The 19012-nt window shown below is 40.3% G+C and overlaps 1 protein-coding gene across 14 annotated transcripts in view; it reads left to right on the top strand.

Moving 5' to 3' along the window:
* RACGAP1 (Rac GTPase activating protein 1) overlaps positions 1–17786 on the top strand; it is a 33557-nt gene extending 15771 nt beyond the window's left edge. For all 14 annotated transcript variants that reach the window (XM_033436340.2, XM_049694333.1, XM_033436335.2 and 11 more), the window contains 15 exons: positions 3407–3609; positions 4633–4769; positions 5724–5793; positions 7465–7518; positions 8210–8290; positions 9069–9186; positions 9662–9792; positions 10440–10604; positions 11802–11897; positions 11985–12183; positions 13699–13804; positions 13980–14112; positions 14227–14362; positions 16226–16334; positions 16641–17786. In XM_033436340.2, coding sequence (XP_033292231.1) covers positions 3407–3609; positions 4633–4769; positions 5724–5793; positions 7465–7518; positions 8210–8290; positions 9069–9186; positions 9662–9792; positions 10440–10604; positions 11802–11897; positions 11985–12183; positions 13699–13804; positions 13980–14112; positions 14227–14362; positions 16226–16334; positions 16641–16716 — 1814 coding nt within the window. In that variant the 3' untranslated portion in view covers positions 16717–17786. The remainder of the gene's footprint in view (positions 1–3406; positions 3610–4632; positions 4770–5723; positions 5794–7464; positions 7519–8209; positions 8291–9068; positions 9187–9661; positions 9793–10439; positions 10605–11801; positions 11898–11984; positions 12184–13698; positions 13805–13979; positions 14113–14226; positions 14363–16225; positions 16335–16640) is intronic.
* Positions 17787–19012: the final 1226 nt, after the last annotated feature.

The following is a 19012-nucleotide window of genomic DNA, read 5'->3' as shown; positions in this document are numbered from 1 at the left end:
TTTGAGGAACTAAAGTGGCTTAGTGTTTTCTAGACTCTAGAATTTCCTTTTCTGCAACCACCCCAGTATGTCCTCTTCTTAGATCCTAGGAATTCCTCCCATCCCTCCGTGTCCCCTGACTCCTTACTCTTGCTTTTCATCATAATAACTTCATTCCTCTTTCTCCTTTTTGTATAGTTATAGTTTTTTTTTTTTCAAGCTAAGTCCAAGGTTACCGAAAGATCAGAGTGAAAGTTAATATTCAAATAAAATGACTTTAATAACCTAGATACTTTATCTTTGTTTTCCCCAGTCTACATGATTTTTATCTTCTATTTTTATCATGGGACGCCTGAACTTTTTTGACGTTGGTGTGTAAATTAGGAATAAATATAACTTAATATTTATCAGGTGCCTATTGTGTGCCAACACCATACTAGGTTGGTGCTATGCTATATGCAGTAGGTGATACTAAAGTGTATGTGACATGGTGCCTGTCTTCAAGAAGATTAAGGTATTTAAGTTTCAGAGACAGGATTCTGTCTCATGAAACAGAAGATAATACAAGTATAAAAATGTATGCTTTGGGGAAGTATAGAAAAATGGAGCAAACAAATTAGGAAAGGATTCATAGAGCAGTTGGGACTAGAAAAATGGGTACATAAAGAAGAGTGGGGAATTCCCTGGCAGTCCAGTGGTTAAGACTCAGTGCTTTCACTGCTGTGGTTCCGGGTTCAACCCCTGGTCAGGGAACTAAGATCCCATAAGCTGCGTGGCACAGCCAAAAAAAAAAAAAGAAGAAGAAGAAGAGTAGGTAGGGCATTCCATTTGGAGAGCATAGCTTGATCCTAAGTGAGAAGACAGAAATGAATACAGGTCTTTCCTGGGGCAGGGACAAATTGGTTTAGCTAGAAAGAGGATATTGGGTAGTGATGGGAAGTTTGATCAGACTGGTGAGGTGGGCCTGGATGCCTGGAGTTTAAATTTGATCTGAACAACAATTTTGCTCAGTCACTCATTTAATATTTAAGTGCCTACTATGTGCTGGGTAGAGTGTAAGGCCCTGGGGATAAAAAAGCAGAAGAGACACAGGGTCCTTGCCCTTAAGAAGCTTAGAAGGTAGTGAGAAAGACAAGAGCCTCTACAAAGGCCTTAGCAGGAGTGAGCTGAAAAAAACAGGATTTCTGGAGCTGCTTTAATCTCTTTGCTGAACTATGAACCAAGTCCTGATTTTTTTTTTTTAATGGATCTAGGATTATTCTTAATTTGTTTTAAGGAAATTTCCCTTCTCCTTTCTCCTTTTTGATAGATGCATTTTGTAATTTAATATACACATAACTTTTTTAAAGAGACAATTTGAATTTAATAAACCTTTTGAATGTATACTTCATGACAGGGGCTAGTACCAAATTAAATTGTGATTCACACACTGACCAAAAAAATGCCATTTGTGTTTATTGATCGCCAGCATCAAAGTTTTTCCTGGTCTATGGTCCGAAGTGCCTTTTTGACCCATGCTAGCACAATTAGTTCATAACAGAATTGTACATAAAAGTAATATCTTAATTATGTATGCAAATGCTCTGGTTTTGGTCTAACAAACTAAACTAGTAATTTAACCATTTGTACTATTAAAATAGGAACTCCTTCCTTGAAATGAACTGATAGTTTATTTGGTTTCAGTTCTGTTATCCAATGCAGTTAGACCTGTAACGTATGCCAATTAACGAATGGGAATTAAAACCCCAATTTAATAAGACTTTTCAAGGAGTATCCTAAGGACCAAGCAAGCCAGCAAAATTAGGTCAAATGAAAATCTTTTCATTCTCAGAATTGTTTTTCAATTCAGTAAGTATTTGAGTGTGTAGGCAACACTATATTTAGAAACATTTAATTGACCACAGTGTGGAGCTAGAAAGTTTTCAGACTGTGTAGTTGAAAAGTGTGTTTCCTGTTCTTTATTCTTTAAAATGGAAGTATCACATACATCGAAAAGTACACAAATAATAAGTGCATTGCTTGGTGAATCGCGAGAGTAAACATGGCTAAGAACCAGCTCTTGTTTTTAATTTTTTCTTATGAATCTGTAATTTTGAAATAGTTAAATTTGCAAAAGGATATGTTGTTTGTTTTCTTTTTGTTTAAGTTAAGGAGAAAAAAACCCTTAGTAATGTGTTCCAAACTGTTAACTAAACCAGTATATCATTTAAAACTATTTGAATTTTGTAATAATATATTTTATTTTTTGAGATCCTTGATATTTGCGTTGTCTAAGATAACTAAGTCATAATATCCTGTTTTGCTAAAATCGATTGTTTACTAAAAACCTGTTTCCATATGTATCAGACTTGGTTTCTCTAGATTGAATTGTTATCCTAATTTGTAAGTTTGAAATTTAGTCAAATTATTAAAATTGCTTTAAAAAAGCACTATATTATTTCTATGCTCTCAGGTTAAATTCAAATGGGGAAAGTACCCTTACTACCTGAGAATCTGCTAGCTTTGTGTGAATTTGGCCTAGTTTCAGCCGTAAACTGGGTTAGTTTCACCTGCAGCAGATGTACACCTTGGAAAGTTCCTCCATGATGCTGGTGGAGTGAAGCTTAGAGGTAGATTGAGGTTAACTAGAATAGTAAGGCATTATAGAATAGTCTTTGCCAGTAGCAGGTGATAAGAACGGATGCCACCAGGGTTATCATGCTTTGAGGTGCTGCCTTCCTTAGAAGGGATACTTTCTTTGCAGACATTTGAAAAGAGTCCACGTTCCTCTATCAGTGACTCACCCAAAGCTAGTATGATCTTCTCTTCCTCTGTCTTTCCAACTGGAATGTTTACATACCCTTCAGGGCTGTGTTAAACAGCAAAGGCAAATTGGCTCTTTACTTTCAAATCAGTATTTGTATAATTATATAGCTGAATGCAATTGTAGGCCTAGACATCTGTAATATTAATCTATATCTACTGGAGCATACTACAGTTACATTTGAATTTGCTGTTTAACGCCTCTCTGGCACAGCAATGCGTGACTCTAAAGGAGACTGTTTTTGTTTTATAGCTGTAACTGTCCTGGTGGGTGACAGCTACCCCAAAGGTATCCCCTTTGATTGCCTTCTGTTCAGGAGCTTTTACTGTTAGTGTTATATCTGGAGCCAGGTGACTAATGACTTACTTATTCCATAGCTGATGCCACTGGCTAAGCCAAAAGTAACTGGCCTATTGAAATAGGAATTGCTCCCCACAAAGCTCTCATCCAGAGTGATGGACATATATCCAGGATCTGCTCCTGGTTATTTTCAGATGGATTTGCCCATAGTTCATCTGGTCCCTTAATTATGCATTTGGAGTAAAACTAACCAGAGGACTCATTTATTAGAGCATTTATACTCTGTTTGGTGCTTGAATTATTAAAGTTTCCCCCTTTTCTTAGAATTTATCCAGTTGGCCAAGGACTTTGAAGAATTCCGTAAAAAGTGGCAGAGAACAGATCACGAGCTGGGCAAATACAAGGATCTTTTGATGAAAGTAGAGACTGAGCGTAGCGCTCTGGATGTTAAGCTGAAGCATGCACGCAATCAGGTGGATGTAGAGATCAAACGGAGACAGCGAGCTGAGGCTGACTGTGAAAAGCTGGTGTGTATTGTTTTTTATGCTAGAACTGTGACAGTGGGGACGGGGGAAGATCAATGGGTAATGTTTCCACTTGCCCAGGTATACCCAGTTTCTTCTACATTAAAGAACTAAAAGCAGTTTGTCTATGATTGGAGCTGAAATTGCAGCCAAGGAATCCTATTCTCCATAGGCTGAAATTTAAATTTAAAAAATTTTTTCTCCTTTAGACCTGAAACTTTTACTTAATAGACAGATTTCAAATGAGAATTTAAAGAATTAAAATTAAGGGGAAAGGCAGAGAAATAAATCCTAGCATATTTGATCTGTCTCATTGTTGATTATAAGTGCTACCTAGAACATCCTCATATAAGATGTCAATAGCTAGTACTTTGTCATTGATATAGGCAGGACAACTCTTAAGTCTTTCCTTCATCACTGCTCTTAATTTAGGGTAAAGGGATAGATGTATTCAACCAATGTGAACACTAGAACATAGAGCATTATCATTCTGATGTACCAGGGTGGGTCATGGTACAAAGGCAAGCCTTTGCTAGGAGGGACTAATTCATCTTCGTACAGCGTTAGATGCCTCAGTAAGCTCAAATTGTCTGGTTCCAGTGCATCACAGCTTTATATCCATTTTAATGCATTTGCTCCACCATTTAGAAAGGTGGGTGGCTGCTTTGAGCTGTAGAAGAAGCCAATAATTGTCCTAATTAGCTGACACTAAAGTGTTTTTGCTATGTGAAATCTATTTTGGGACTCTCATTTTGCAGTACTGTCTTCTCTTGGATTAGCGGTTTGATCCAAAAGTCCTATAGCAGAAACCCCACTATTCTAGATGGAGTTCATTTTACCAGTCAGAAATCGGAGACACAACCTGGGCTTGTTGTGAATTAATATGCTATTGGTGTAGCAGCCTTCTTGAAGGCTCATTTGCATAATGCTGTATTTTAATGTCTTCTGGTCTGCCTGTCCCATAAATTTGAGGTGAAACTTTCTCCCCTGGTTAGTTAGGCTGTTTTACTCTGCTTTGGTCTGTAGGAAAGACAGATTCAGCTGATTCGAGAGATGCTCATGTGTGACACATCTGGCAGCATTCAACTAAGCGAGGAGCAAAGATCAGCTCTGGCTTTTCTCAACAGAGGCCAACCATCCAGCGGCAATGCTGGGAACAAAAGGTGGGGGAACTGCATCTGTTGTTATCTGATCATCAGCAACACAGCTGTCATAAGTTCTTGTTATCTAAAGTCTTAGATATACTGCTTCTGGAATGTGTGCTGAATAAAGCAGAAAAAGACTTTGGAGGAAGGGTGTGTGGGAAATAAAGGCGCAGAGGCCTCCCTCTTTATTTTATTTTTTTATTTTTCCTTAGGATGTTTCATCATGGGTAAAATTTCATGTTGATGCTGAATTGCACATCAATAACTAATCTTGCACATTGCTAAGAAACCTAAAGGTGGAAGTGGCAGTTCAGCAATACTTCCAGTGTTTACTCTCTATAGAGCTCTCGTAGCTCTTCTGGTTTAGAAGGGCCTTCTGTGAGCCAAGACCAGACAATAATTTTGGTTCCACTGCATCGCTATTTAGAATAGTCTCAACCAGGCTTTCAATTTAACACCCCCAATACAATACGTAGGGAAAGGTCAGCACTCTTTTAGAGCTATTTATTTTGTTGCCTGGTTGTTTTATGGGGAATCTTTATAAATAAGAAGATGTACAGGCTTAATTTCTTAAAAAGCTAATGCTGGGTAATACTCTCTCTTGTAGAAAGCAACCACAATTGGGATCAAATTAAACTTCGCTCTTCTGCCTTGTGGATTTTTAGTAGCCTGTAGTACAGACTCAGCAGGGAATAGCACCCATACCCCTGAATGTAACTTTCAACTTCTGTTATAAGGCCTTAGCTGAAATAGCAACTGTGCTGCATGTGTGCTCCTGCACACACACACATAGTCCCCCATGAAAACCATAAAAAGCAACCCACCACAGCTAGGGTTTGAGCTTGTAGTTATCTCCACAGGGAAGATGCTACTGTGAAATTGCTGATGTTACCTGACAAGTGTGACTTGTTCTGGTGTTGGTGGGTTTTACTTTCCAGTTTTGTTTCTAACACTACTGTTTCACTCATTTAGACTGTCAACCATTGATGAATCTGGTTCCATTTTATCAGATATCAGCTTTGACAAGACTGATGAATCGCTGGTAATGAACACTTGATTTCTGAGAGTTATCTATTTTTCTTAACCCTGCTCCCTCAGGAATCTCTCTCCTGTCCTCTCTTCTAAAATTCCCTTATTACTATTTTATTAGTTGATATGTTATAGATACTGACTAGCATTTAAAAATATAAATATAAGCTGTAAGAGACTGGCTTATATATTTAATTTTTGGAAGTGAGAATATAGAATTTAGGATTTAGCATGAGGTTAAATTTATTTAACGGATCTGTGAGCTGCCTGTATTAATTGATTACTACATCTTGACTTATTAAAACCCCAGCTAGCAAAAAAATAATAATAATAATTAGCAAGACTCTATCCAGCCAGGGTTTATTTGCTGCTCTGGGGAGAATAGACTTGTGCCTTATTTCTAAATTAAACTGGTTCTTGAGGAAAACTTAGACATACTTCACAATTAGAAGGAAACCAGTGCCCTGAAACTTCAGCCAGAAGACTGATGAAAGTTTCCAGGCACTAGATAATGCTTTGATGAACAGTGGTTCACCTGTTTAAGCTGTTTGTTACCCTGCTTTTGTGGGGCAGAACCCTTCTTGTAACTTATGGTGGTGTTTCTCCATAAAAGGTCATCTCCTGATATTTCAATCTTTGATGTTCCAGAGACTTGTAGTTTATTGGTTTATGTATCTCTCCTATTTTACTGGCTGGAAGCTAGCAAACAAAACAATAAATCAGGAGGTTATTAGTAGTTGGTTTTCTGATGATAGCAAAATAAATGACAACTACTTGTTACATAGGCAGGGTTTTATGTCCAAATTGTCAGAGTTTGACTAGGGAAATAATTGCCGTTTTGTAGATATTAGTATTAGGTATCACCTTTTTGAAATAAGGAATGACATAGTCTGGGATATGTAATAAAACTAGAATATACTACTGGCTGATTTTAGAGCTAGACCTATGATATGATATCTGTTGTAACTGAAGCTGAATCAAACAACCAGTAGCTAAATTACTTGACCATAAATTGGAGAGGTTAAATTTATTTAGCTAAGCTATATACGACTGTTTTTGGATTTTGTGTTTTCAGGGATGATCAGGATCAGGAGGTCATAGGTAGCTACTAAAAATGAATGCAAATGGTTAAAATGAGCGAAGTGAACTAGACCACAGTGAAAGACAAATAATTCTTCAGTGTCCACATGAATGTCTTTTTTAGGGCCCAAGGAGGAGGGATGATTGAGAGATGTAAAACCTAAATTAGAACTTTTAAAGTGGCTACATTGTACAGAACATCTGATTAGACGATAGCAATCCCTTAAGAGTAAGGCTCACATCTAACGCCAGCAGTATAGTGCCCAACATTCTGTAAGTTCTAAAACTAATTACAAAAATAATCAGAAATAAAGGACCGGGCACCGAAGATAATCACGACAGAAGTTGATTCTTTAACCTTTTCTTGCCTCTTTGGTATTGATTCCTGATTCTATTATAATAGCTTCAATTTTGGAAAGAAAGCATGTTAACTCACTACAGCTCTATAGCTATAACATTTGAGACCCTCCCTTTCTGTCTCCCCAAATTGTGAGTTAGGTACTCTGACTCAAGAGGCCTTTAAAATTCTCTGTAAATTTATTTGTACAGGGTTTAGGGGAGGACTAACCAAAGAAAGAAATTAATACAGTTTAATTGTCAACAGGATTGGGATTCTTCTTTGGTCAAGACTTTTAAACTGAAGAAGAGAGAAAAGAGGGTATGTGTGGTTTGTTTAGTTTTGGGGTTTTTTTGTGTTTGTTTGTTTGGTTTTACAAAGTAACAATAAAAGACTTTTCTCCAGAAATGTTGCCATTGTACTGCATTCCTGACATGTTGCTCTAGCTGTTGTTAAACACAGATTACAAGAGAATCCATGTTGCAGGGGCAGTAATTGATGTTCCTTGATGTCCTAACTCAGGACGGGATCCCATCCTGTTTCACTCTTCTGGGCTGCTCTCAGTTCATTCATGGAGAGTAAAAGGATATATTTAAGTTTGTTTGAGTTGTCATATGAATTTTTATGCAGGACTTTTGTGCTCTGATATAAGTTTCAGATGAAATGTGTGTATAATGGGATATACAGAGATCTATCTTTGTGCTTGTTGAGGGTCCTTAATATGTTTCCAAAGACTTCATGTCCTTCGATAGGATTCCACTCTGCTTTTTCTGGTGCTGTCATCTAAATTTTTCCAAAGCTTGCTTGTTTCTTATAGGGCACTGAGGGCATTTTTGTGTTGGTACAACTTAAGCTTCATGTGGAAATAGGCAGTGAGAGAGTGCACATTGTTATTTCCTGCAGTCCTGGTACCTAGGACTTGCATCCAAGTTATCCGATGGAATAATTTTATCTTTTGTGCTTCAGATCTTCTATTTGGCACTAAAGTTCTTGGTTTTTGCCCCGTCTCTAGCGCTCTAGTAGCCGACAGTTCATTGATGGTCCCCCCGGACCTGTAAAGAAAACTCGTTCCATTGGCTCCACAGCAGACCAGGTAAGAATAGCCAGGCCAGGGCCTCCCTGGTGGCACAGTGTTTAAGAATCTCCCAGTGGTTAAGAACCCTGGGTCATGGGTTCGAACCCTAGTCTGGGAAGATCCCACATGCCGCAGAGCAGCTAAGCTCGTGTGCCACAACTACTGAGCCTATGCTCTAGAGCCTGCGAGCCACAACTGCTGAGCCCGAGTGCCACAACTAGTGAGGCCTGCGCGCCTAGAGCCCATGCTTCGCAACAAGAGAAGCTACCACAATGAGAAGCCCACGCACTGCGACAAAGAGTAGCCCCTGCTCTCTGCAACTAGAGAAAGCTTGTGCGCAGCAACGAAGACTCAGCACAGCCATAAATAAATAAATACATAAAAGAATAGCCAGGCCAAGAGAATTGTGGTCTTGAACACATCAAAGTTTAGCGGCCCCAAGCATTAAAAATCCTAAGTCAACATTGCAGTGTTATTTTGAGAGAGATGTTCAGTGAGCGTTTTTCTGTGTAATAGGATCCTTATCATCCATATGAATAGAGTAGTAAACAGCTGTCAGCTTTATGTGTGGTTCTTAGTTGTTTGTATGTGTGTTCCTGTGACCTGTATTTCTATTTGAAAGTATGAGATTTCAACTTTAAGAGTGTTTGGGGCTGGGGGCTTAAGTCCTGACCTGAGCTAAGTCCTTAAGTCCTGACCTAATTCCTGAGACTCAGGAATTTTTTAACTATTCCAAAACACCTATAGTAGAGGGGAAATTAGATTTATCCTTCCCTCATTACAACCTTTGTTTCAGGGAAATGAATCCATAGTTGCAAAAACTACAGTTACTGTTCCCAATGATGGCGGGCCCATTGAAGCTGTGTCCACTATTGAGACTATGCCATATTGGACCAGGAGCCGAAGGAAAACAGGTCTGCTGGGTTTGTGGCTGAATTGCCTGTGTAAAACAACTGGTAAAATCTGGGGAGAATTGGTTTCTTAGAACCCTCATGAGGCAGGGGTTGGATGTTTTGGGTAGTTGCTTACTGAGGGCCAGAGCACTGTTTGTGTCATGCCCTGCCTTTGGCTTGCTAGCCTGGCCTACACCACTATATAACTTGTTTCTCTGGAAACAGTTTTTTGCATAGCCATTGTATTCATTTCTGATTATTGTTACAGATTACTGGTTATCTACCAGTTATATTAAAATTGGGGTTAAAAATCCAGAAGGGGGAATTCCCTGGTGGTCCAGTGGTTAGGACTCTGCGCTTTCTGCCGAGGGCCCGGGTTCAATCCCTGGTCGGGCAACTGAGACGCCACAAGCCATGCAGCGCAACAAAAAGAAAAAAAAAATTCAGAAGGAACAAAATACCTAAGACACAAAGCTTAGAGTTGCCTGCTTTCTAGGTACTTTACAGCCTTGGAATAGTGACTCCACCTTGAGCAGCAGGCAGCTGGAGCCAAAAACCGACACAGACGGCTCCAGCACTCCACAAAGCAATGGAGGGATGCGCCTGCATGACTTTGTCTCTAAGACGGTAAATCTGGGATTGCTGCTGCTCTTGGGCACATCTACTTTTTAAATTGTGGGAGTAATATTTACTAGCAACAAATTTAAATACTTTAGTGTTGTAAAGTTAAATGTCGAATTTCCTTCCTCCTCCTTATCCCACTTTCCAGGGTTACAGAGGGTGTGTATCTTTCCGTTCTGTGAGTAATATTAAATTAAAAGAAAGCAACTTTTCAGAAGCAGTTGTTTATGCTTTTTAGTGACATGTATTTACATTTCATGCTTGAACATGGCACGTTTTAACTTTGTCCCACTTGATTTACTCCTAAAAACCCGAGCAAACTGACTGAGGCTCAGAGGAATTAACTGACTTGTTTGAGCCACAGGATAGTAAGTAGCAAAGTTAACATGGGGGTTTTCTGACTCCTTGCCAACAAATTCTTTCCACTACTGTACAGTGATCCCTTGCAGCTGGATGCCCTTATGCAAGTTACTTAGCCACCTTTTGCTTCTGTTTCCTTATCTTAGAAAAATTATAGGATTATTGTGAGAATTACACAAGTAAATATGTGTAAAGGGATGAGGAAGTTGTTTGGCACATGCTAAGTGCTTAATAAACATCGGTTGATATGATGATAATTTTCTAATTCATACTACTTCCTGTTTCATCCTCAGGTTATTAAACCCGAATCTTGTGTACCATGTGGAAAGCGAATAAAGTTTGGCAAGCTGTCTCTGAAGTGTCGAGACTGTCGTGTGGTCTCTCATCCAGAATGTCGGGACCGCTGTCCCCTTCCCTGCATTCCTACCCTGATAGGGACACCTGTCAAGATCGGAGAAGTATGTATGACCTGTGGGAACCATCATTGTGTTATGGCTTCTTTAGCTTTTAAAAGCTTTAGGTCATTTTTTTCAAAAATTAATGATGCCACGTATATTTTTTCCCACAAATAATGAATAGAAATTGTAAAATGTTAACCTGCAGCAGAATCCTATTTGGGTTTGTCTGTCTGTTTAGTAACCTTTCTAAACCAAACTCCTCTTCCTTTTCCTTCCCTCCCTTCCCCTTTCTCTCTCCCTCCCTTTCCTTGTTTTCATCCTATTTTCCTTCTCCCTTCCCTCCCCCGCTTCGTTTTCTCTGCCTCCTCCTTCCCCTCCCCATCCCATCCGATTTTGTAAAATTTCAAACATATACAAAAGTAGAGAGGTTAGTATAACTAACCCTAGCTCCTATCACTCAACTTCCACGATCACTGATTCGTGTCCAGTCTTGATTATTAATACCCCCATCTACTCTTCACCCTGTTCAGTGAATTATTTTGAAGCAAATCCCAGCCATCATGTAATTTCATCTTTGACTATTCTTTTTCTTATGTTAGAGATATTCCATACTATGCTCTTTAGATTATTTCTAAAGTTTGATTCATTAAGAAATTATTGTTATAAGCAACAGAAGCAAGAATCAAAACAAAATGGCTATGCTGCTACCCAGCCTCCAGCAAATCAAAGGTTACTTTTCTTTAATCTTAAGAGTTCTTATCCATGCATGTAATTTTTTACAAATTTTCTGTATTCTAATATAGAACCATGGAGTTCTCTCCTACAGATAGGTTTGTGTCATGATCAACTGTGAGTTAGTTGTGTTAAATAATTTTTCTTACTAAGAATAATTACAGTATAGAAAAGGCTTTCTTTTTTAGAGTAATAAATTAGTTTATATTATACTCCATACCTGTGATCTCATTATTGCTTTCTTTCTGATGCCCTTGACTATAAGAGGAGCAGGGGCAGAGTTGTAGCTAGTGGTCTTTTATTACTTGTTCATGCAAGAGTGTGGTATATGTGACCATAAATCAGTCCTGGTGGGGAGGTAGGAAAATAATTGAGTCTTTGTTTTAATACATGCTTTGGGAAGAGGAATTTAAAAGTAAACATGATGTCCCAGCCTGAATATTAGTCTGGGGATGGCTCTTTCCATTGGTCTTCATCTGCTGGTCTAAGTGGTGTAAATACTAATTTTAAACTCGCCTTTTTCAGGGAATGCTGGCAGATTATGTGTCCCAGACTTCTCCAATGATCCCTTCAATTGTTGTCCACTGTGTAAATGAGATTGAGCAGAGAGGGCTGACCGAGGTAAGAGTCCACCCTTGGAGAGGGTGAATTTGTTACTTGTGTCAGTAATTAAGAGGTTTTTAACTGAAAGTGTCATCTTGATAATAGACAGGCCTGTATCGGATCTCAGGCTGTGACCGGACAGTAAAAGAGCTGAAAGAGAAATTCCTCAGAGTGAAAACTGTACCCCTCCTCAGCAAAGTGGATGACATCCATGCTATCTGTAGCCTCCTGAAAGACTTCCTTCGAAACCTCAAAGAACCCCTTCTGACCTTTCGGCTAAACAAGACCTTTATGGAAGCAGCAGGTAAGGGCAGATCTTAATACTTAAATGTGGGACTTCCCTGATGGTCCAGTGGTTAAGATCCCTCACTCCCAATGCAGGGGGCCTGGGTTCGATCCCTGGTCAGGGAACTAGATCCCCACATGCTGCAACTAAAAGATTCCGCGTGCCGCAACAAAGATCCTGCACCCAGCAGCCGCAGCTAAGACCCGGTGCAGCCAAATGAATTTAAAAAACAAAAAAAAAACCCTTAAATGTGAGTCCCATGGGGCAGGAATTTTTGACTTTTCTGTTTCCTGTTTTCTGTTTTATCCCCTGCCTGGTACGTGCCTGAAACATAGCAGTTGCTCAGATATTTTGATGGATGAATAACTCTATCCACGTTCCCCACGGCTATCCTCTTCCTGTCTAAACTGTATAGGGTCCTAACAGATTTTTTTGTTGTTGCTTTGTGTTGTGTTTTTGGTCAAGTTTTAGGTTGTCCTTTTGAACTTGGAGCCATCTTTGATTTTTTTACCTCACGCCCAGCATCTAATCCATTGGCAAATCATGTCAACAAAGGCCCTGTAAATATATCTTAAATTTAAACTGTGTCATTCCTATTATTATCTTGACCTCTCTTACCCTGGAGTGATGTAAGAACCTACTGGTTTTCCTGTTTCTACTCTTGCCCTCTACAGTATAATCTTCACACAGAAGCTAGAGTGGTCCTTTTAAAATTTAAGTTAGGTAATGTCCCTTCTGTCCTCAGTGTTCTCCAAAGTCTTCCCAAAAGTCTCAGAATAAAATCCACAGTCCTTAACAAGCCCCAAAGACCCCACATGATTTGGGTCCTGGCAACATCATTTCTTTCAACACCCTTCCCCTCCTTTCTTCTTTTCTAGTTACACTGGAATTCTTGCAGTTCTTAGAACATAACCAAGCTTACTCCCATCGAGGCCATCATGTTTGTTGTCTCAGCCTGGAGTGATTTGCTCCTTTATTTCCTTTCAGGTTTCTTTTTGGATAGCTTGTCCTCAGAAACACCTTTCCTGACCACCTTGTCAGAAAGAACAGCTACCATTACTTTCTAGTTTCTTGCCTGCCTTACTGTTTATTATACGTATCACTGTCTGATAGGTATTTGCTTTTTGACTGACTCCTCCGGTAGCATGAGGCAAGGTCCTTTGTTTAGTTCTGCTTGATCCTGAGCACTTAGAACAGTGCCTGGCACATAGTAGACTCTTAACATGTTTTGTGAACGAATACCTTCTTAATAATTGTAGTCACTGCACTTATATGTCTGCATTCCTGGAAACATGAGTTTCCAGCTGCTTTTCCTAACTGCAAGAGCTGGTTTTTTAAGAGTTCTGATTTCTAATATTGAGCTGTTGGCCAATATCCTGCTTGTTAATGAAACTAGAGTCTGGTGCAGTCATGAACCTAATCAGAAGTTTCAGAAGCTTACTGTATAGATGAGACTTTGTGATCGATAACTTGGAAGGCCCGCTGTCAAAGGAAAGAAGTCTAGGCCTCTTGGTACTTTCTTTTCATTTATAGAAATCACAGATGAGGACAACAGCATAGCTGCCATGTACCAGGCTGTTGGTGAACTGCCCCAGGCCAACAGAGACACATTAGCTTTCCTCATGATTCACTTGCAGAGGTGAGTAGAGCAGAAATTTGTCTCTGGGAGTCAGGGAATTTTGCCAAGGGGAAGAGAATGGGGTTGGGTGTTAGAGAGGGAATGTGAGGGCTGAATTGTTTTCCTATAGATCTTATATTTTGATCTGCTTTTAAGCAGAGGGACAAGTCTTCTAATTTAATGCTCTTTTACTTAGAGTGGCTCAGAGCCCAAGCACTAAAATGGATGTTGCCAATCTGGCTAAAGTCTTTGGCCCTACAATAGTTGCCCATGCTGTGCCCAATCCAGATCCAGTGATAATGTTACAGGACATCAAGCGTCAACCCAAGGTAAGCAAGCATGTATGTCTATATACGTGAACTTGTGTAACATAACAGGAGAGAATGGTGAGAGGTAAAAGCCCTGAGCATTGGAAGTTTGCTAACATATTTGATGGCATTTAGGTGGTAGAGCGCCTGCTTTCACTACCCCTGGAATACTGGAGTCAGTTCATGATGGTGGAACAAGAGAACATTGACCCCATGCATGTCATCGAAAACTCAAATGCCTTTTCAACACCACAGACCCCAGATGTTAAAGGTAAGGCAAGGCCTAAGGTGTGCTTTTTAAAGGGCCTGACTCCCTCTCTGGTTTTTGGTCAGGTGCCCTCTCCTTGCCTTTGCTAGAGCTGTTTGAAATGTATATTCTTCAATAAAATTAAAATAATTTTGAGAATGTTAAAGAAAAATTTGTACAGTTCCATCCTATTTTTTTTTTCACTTTTCCATATTCTCCTTTCTTTACCCATATGGATATTTTTAAAAAATATAGATAGACTGTTAGATATAATTATTTCTTATTTTACTTAGCATTTTGTGAGAACTTTCTCTGTTACTATATAATCTTATTTATCATTTTTATGGTTGTAAACTAGAATTTGCTTAAATATTCTATTAGGTATTGATGTTGTTTTTCAACTTTTCATAATTACATATAGTCATGCCATCAACATTATGTGTATGTACCTTTTTTTTCCTAATGATAAATTCCCAGGAGTGGGAATTACTGAATTAAAAGTTTTAAACATTTTTGTTTCTTGGTATGTTTTACCAACTTGATTTCTTTCTTTCTTTCTTTAATATAGACTTTAAAAATAAATGTATTTATTTATTTATTTATTTATTAAACTTATGACTGCATTGGGTCTTCGTTGCTGCGCGCGGGCTTTCTTTAGTTGTGGCAAGTGTGGGCTACTCTTCATTGCGGTGCATGGGCTTCTCATTGCAATGGGTTTTCTTGTTGGGGAGCATGGGCTCTAGGTGCATGGGCTTCAGTAGTTGTGGTGCACAGGCTTTAGTAGTTGTGGCTCGCGGGCTTAGTTGCTCCGCGGTATGTGGGATCTTCCTGGACCAGGGCTTGAACCCGTGTCCCCTGCACTGGCAGGTGGATTCTTAACCACCGTCCCACCAGGGAAGCCCCAACTTGATTTTTTAAAGGCTTTTGCCAGTTTGTACTGCCACCAAAAATATATGAGGCTGGTTTCATTCCAACTTCACTGGCTTCGGAGACCTATTCTTTCATTATTGCAAATTCCTTTTTTTTTGCGGTACGCGGGCCTCTCACTGTCGTGGCCTCTCCCGTTGCGGAGCACAGGCTCCGGACGCGCAGGCTCAACGGCCATGGCTCACGGGCCCAGCTGCTCCGCGGCACGTGGGATCTTCCCGGACCGGGGCACGAACCCGTGTCCCCTGCATCGGCAGGCGGACTCTCAACCACTGCGCCACCAGGGAAGCCCCGCAAGTTCCTTTTTAAGGGAGCATATTGTTTTTTCTAGTATAGGAAAAATCAAATGATGTTAGATTTGTGAAGTTTGGAGTGTGAGAATGGCTTAACTCAGAAAATGAGTGTGAGAATGGCTTAACTCAGAAAATGAATGTCAACTACTCACTGAGCAGTTGCTTGCATAGTTCAAAAAATATACTGGGGCTTCCCTGGTGGCGCAGTGGTTGAGAGTCTGCTTGCCAATGCAGGGGACACGGGTTCGAGCCCTGGTCTGGGAAGATCCCACATGCCGCGGAGCAACTAGGCCCGTGAGCCACAACTGCTGAGCCTGCGCGTCTGGAGCCTGTGCTCCGCAACAAGAGAGGCCGCGATAGTGAGAGGCCCGCGCACCGCGATGAAGAGTGGCCCCCGCTCACCACAACTAGAAAAAGCCCTCGCACAGAAACGAAGACGCAACACAGCCATAAATAAATAAATAAAATTAAAAAAAAAAAAAATATATATATATATATATATACTGGTGTGTTATAAAATGATGACAAAACTGACCTCTGGGACTTTGCTAGGTCTCTAACCTTAGCTCTTAAGTGTTTCACAGGATATTCAGCTTAATACTGGCTGCCTGCAAGAGTGCTTTCTTTTTTCCCTTCCTTTAAAAATATGTCTTACCTTTGATTGAAGTGAGTTTACTGGGGCCTGTGACCACTCCTGAGCATCAGTTCCTCAAGACTCCTTCATCCAGCTCCCTGTCACAGAGAGTCCGCTCCACCCTCACCAAGAACACTCCCAGGTATGCAAAATTGGTCTGCTCAGGAAGTAAAAAATGACTGCTTCCTTAGACTTCTTTCCCATCATGCTGAAGCTTACTGAAAGAAAAATTGAATTAGATCTTAGCTAGCAGCTCGACTTTAAAAGCCCCTTTTTAAAAAGGGTCTGAAGGTCTTTACTGTTTCCTCTCCCTCATCTCAGGTGACAAAGAATAGCTTACAGAGTAGTTGTTGAGGGTTTCCTACTTTAACTGATTATGTCAAGTAATGTTACAGTTGTTTATCATTTTTTATAGAATACTTTTCCAGTTCATTCTCTTTTTCTTTAGATTTGGGAGCAAAAGCAAGTCTGCCACCAACCTAGGACGACAAGGCAACTTTTTTGCTTCTCCAATGCTCAAGTGAAGTCACATCTCCTGTTACTTGCCAGCGTTTACCAACTACAAGGAAGGGCACACCTGTACTCTCTGCTCTGCAGCCTCCTGTACTCATTACTACTTTTAGCATTCTCCAGGCTTTTAATCAAGTTTAATTGTGCATGGGGGTTTTATGAAAACTATTTATATCTCCTTCTCCTCAAGTAATGTAATATCAACACCTTGTGCTGTCATCGGGAGCTTTTAGATGGGAGATCTTTACAGGGGTAGAAGTGGGATATGAAATTCGTTGTGATTCTTTTGGGGGCTGGGGGTACATCCCTTTGCCTTAAAGCCAAATTCTCTCATGTAATGACCTTTCTCTGGTGTAATTTCCATGAGACAGTGGTAGAAGCCCTACCTCTTTGGTAAGATTGACTTGTCTCAGGGTGGGGAGTGGGAGGGCAGGGTAAAGAAAGGTTTTGACAGAAGATTTAGGATGGCTCCTTCGAGAACTTGGAAATTCCCCTTCCCCCATTATGAACTGAGCTATAACACGGAGCCTTCATAGAAATGGGGTACGGTGAGGACTGAACTAATAGTGGGAGTGTGCTTAGCTTTAATTTGGATTGATTAGGTTTAATAGTGTTAAGTGGCACAACCTTGTAAAAGTGATACTACAATTTATATTTATTTCTAATGGGCCTCTGGCTGGACTTTGGGTTTGGTTGGGGTCAAAGCCAGTTTGTTCTTAAGTTGAATTCATTCTGATGCTTGACACCCCCCACCCCCTTGTCCATTTAGAAGCCCTGCTTCTAAAAGTCAGTGTACCATCTGTTTGGCACTCAACTAACAATTAAGAGTAGGCTATAAGGGAGGATTGTCAATATTTTGAGTGGCAAGAAAAGCCACAGTCATTTTGTCTTTGCACTTTGGATACTGAAATCTTCCTGTGTAACATAGCTACATCTAGATAAATATGAGCTTTTTCTTCTATTAAAATTATTTCCAATGTCTATCAAAATGCTTTCTTTTATAGAATGTTTATGACCCATAGTGGCCTATAAAACATGTATTTGGAATAATATTTGGAAAAAAGTAAATAGTTTTTTTTCAAAATGAATGTAAGGTTGGTTTTCTTGTCCTGGAAGGTAACCTTAAATTCCTTTTTTTAGGAAATATTTTTCCTCAAAGTGTCATGAGTCTATCATTCATTTATCCCCTCCCCCATCACCACCTTCTCCCAACTTCACCACCACCAGGAGTTTGTTTCTTCGTTTCAGTCTCTTTCATTGTCCAAACTGAAGTCCTAGATTTTTCCTGACTCTTACCCTCTTGTTTTTTGGGTTTTTTTTGCGGTACGCGGGCTTCTCACTGTTGTGGCCTCTCCCGTTGCGGAGCACAGGCTCCGGACGCGCAGGCTCAGCAGCCATGGCTCACGGGCCTAGCCGCTCCGCGGCATGTGGGATCTTCCCGGACCGGGGCACGAACCCGTGTCCCCTGCATCGGGAGGCGGACTCTCAACCACTGTGCCACCAGGGAAGCCCTTACCCTCTTGTTTGAAGAAATGACTTTAAACAAAAAACAAACTTTTTAAACAAGTCTTTAGGGATCAGAATGGTGCAGAAAAACAACAACAACAGCAACAACCCAAACGATTCTGTCTGGCTCACTGCCTGGAACATCCTTCACTGCTGGAAGTGACTCTGGAGTGAGCTGGGATGATTAACTGAGGGCACCTGCACTTGGAACTCTGAAGCTGGTGAACAGAATGTATCTGAGATTGAACGTAAACAGTGGCAGGCTTAATAGAGAGAGGAGGCAACCTACTGGCTTTTCTCCCAGGAGGTGGCAGCTCTCGCAGCAGGGCCCATCTGCCTCAGCAAATTGACAGAAGTTGGGTCCCGTCTCGAGACCCTTACCCCCTTTTACACACACACACACACACACAGGACTGTTACGTTTTGTTTTTTTTTTTAACTTTGTCCTAGATGCCATCTCCTATGTCTCTGCAAGCCTAGTGTTGGCCTGGCTCCATATTTGCTGTTCTGTGGTATCTCCCCAAGGTGCATTTTAAGTCACTAATGTAGAGGAAGTAAATGGATTGTATAATGTCAGTGAAGGCAAGATGATGCTATGCAGGAACTGATGGCCCATTAACGAAAAAGGAAATGGTCCTGTGTGTCAAGTGTTGGCAGCCAGTTGCTCAGTTTTTGGGCTAGGCCGAGACCTTAGCCATGAAAATAATTCTGATATTGGCAGAGGGAAATATGTACCAACCTTCAGCTTCTTTAACAGTACTTCATGTGGAACAGCTTGAATTTCGAGGGCTTTCTTAATTAAAT

Source organism: Orcinus orca, chromosome 11 (assembly GCF_937001465.1).
Source record: "Orcinus orca chromosome 11, mOrcOrc1.1, whole genome shotgun sequence".
In the NCBI taxonomy this organism is placed as follows: domain Eukaryota; kingdom Metazoa; phylum Chordata; class Mammalia; order Artiodactyla; family Delphinidae; genus Orcinus; species Orcinus orca.
Note: the sequence above shows the minus strand (reverse complement) of the source record. Positions and strands in the feature narration are given on the sequence as shown.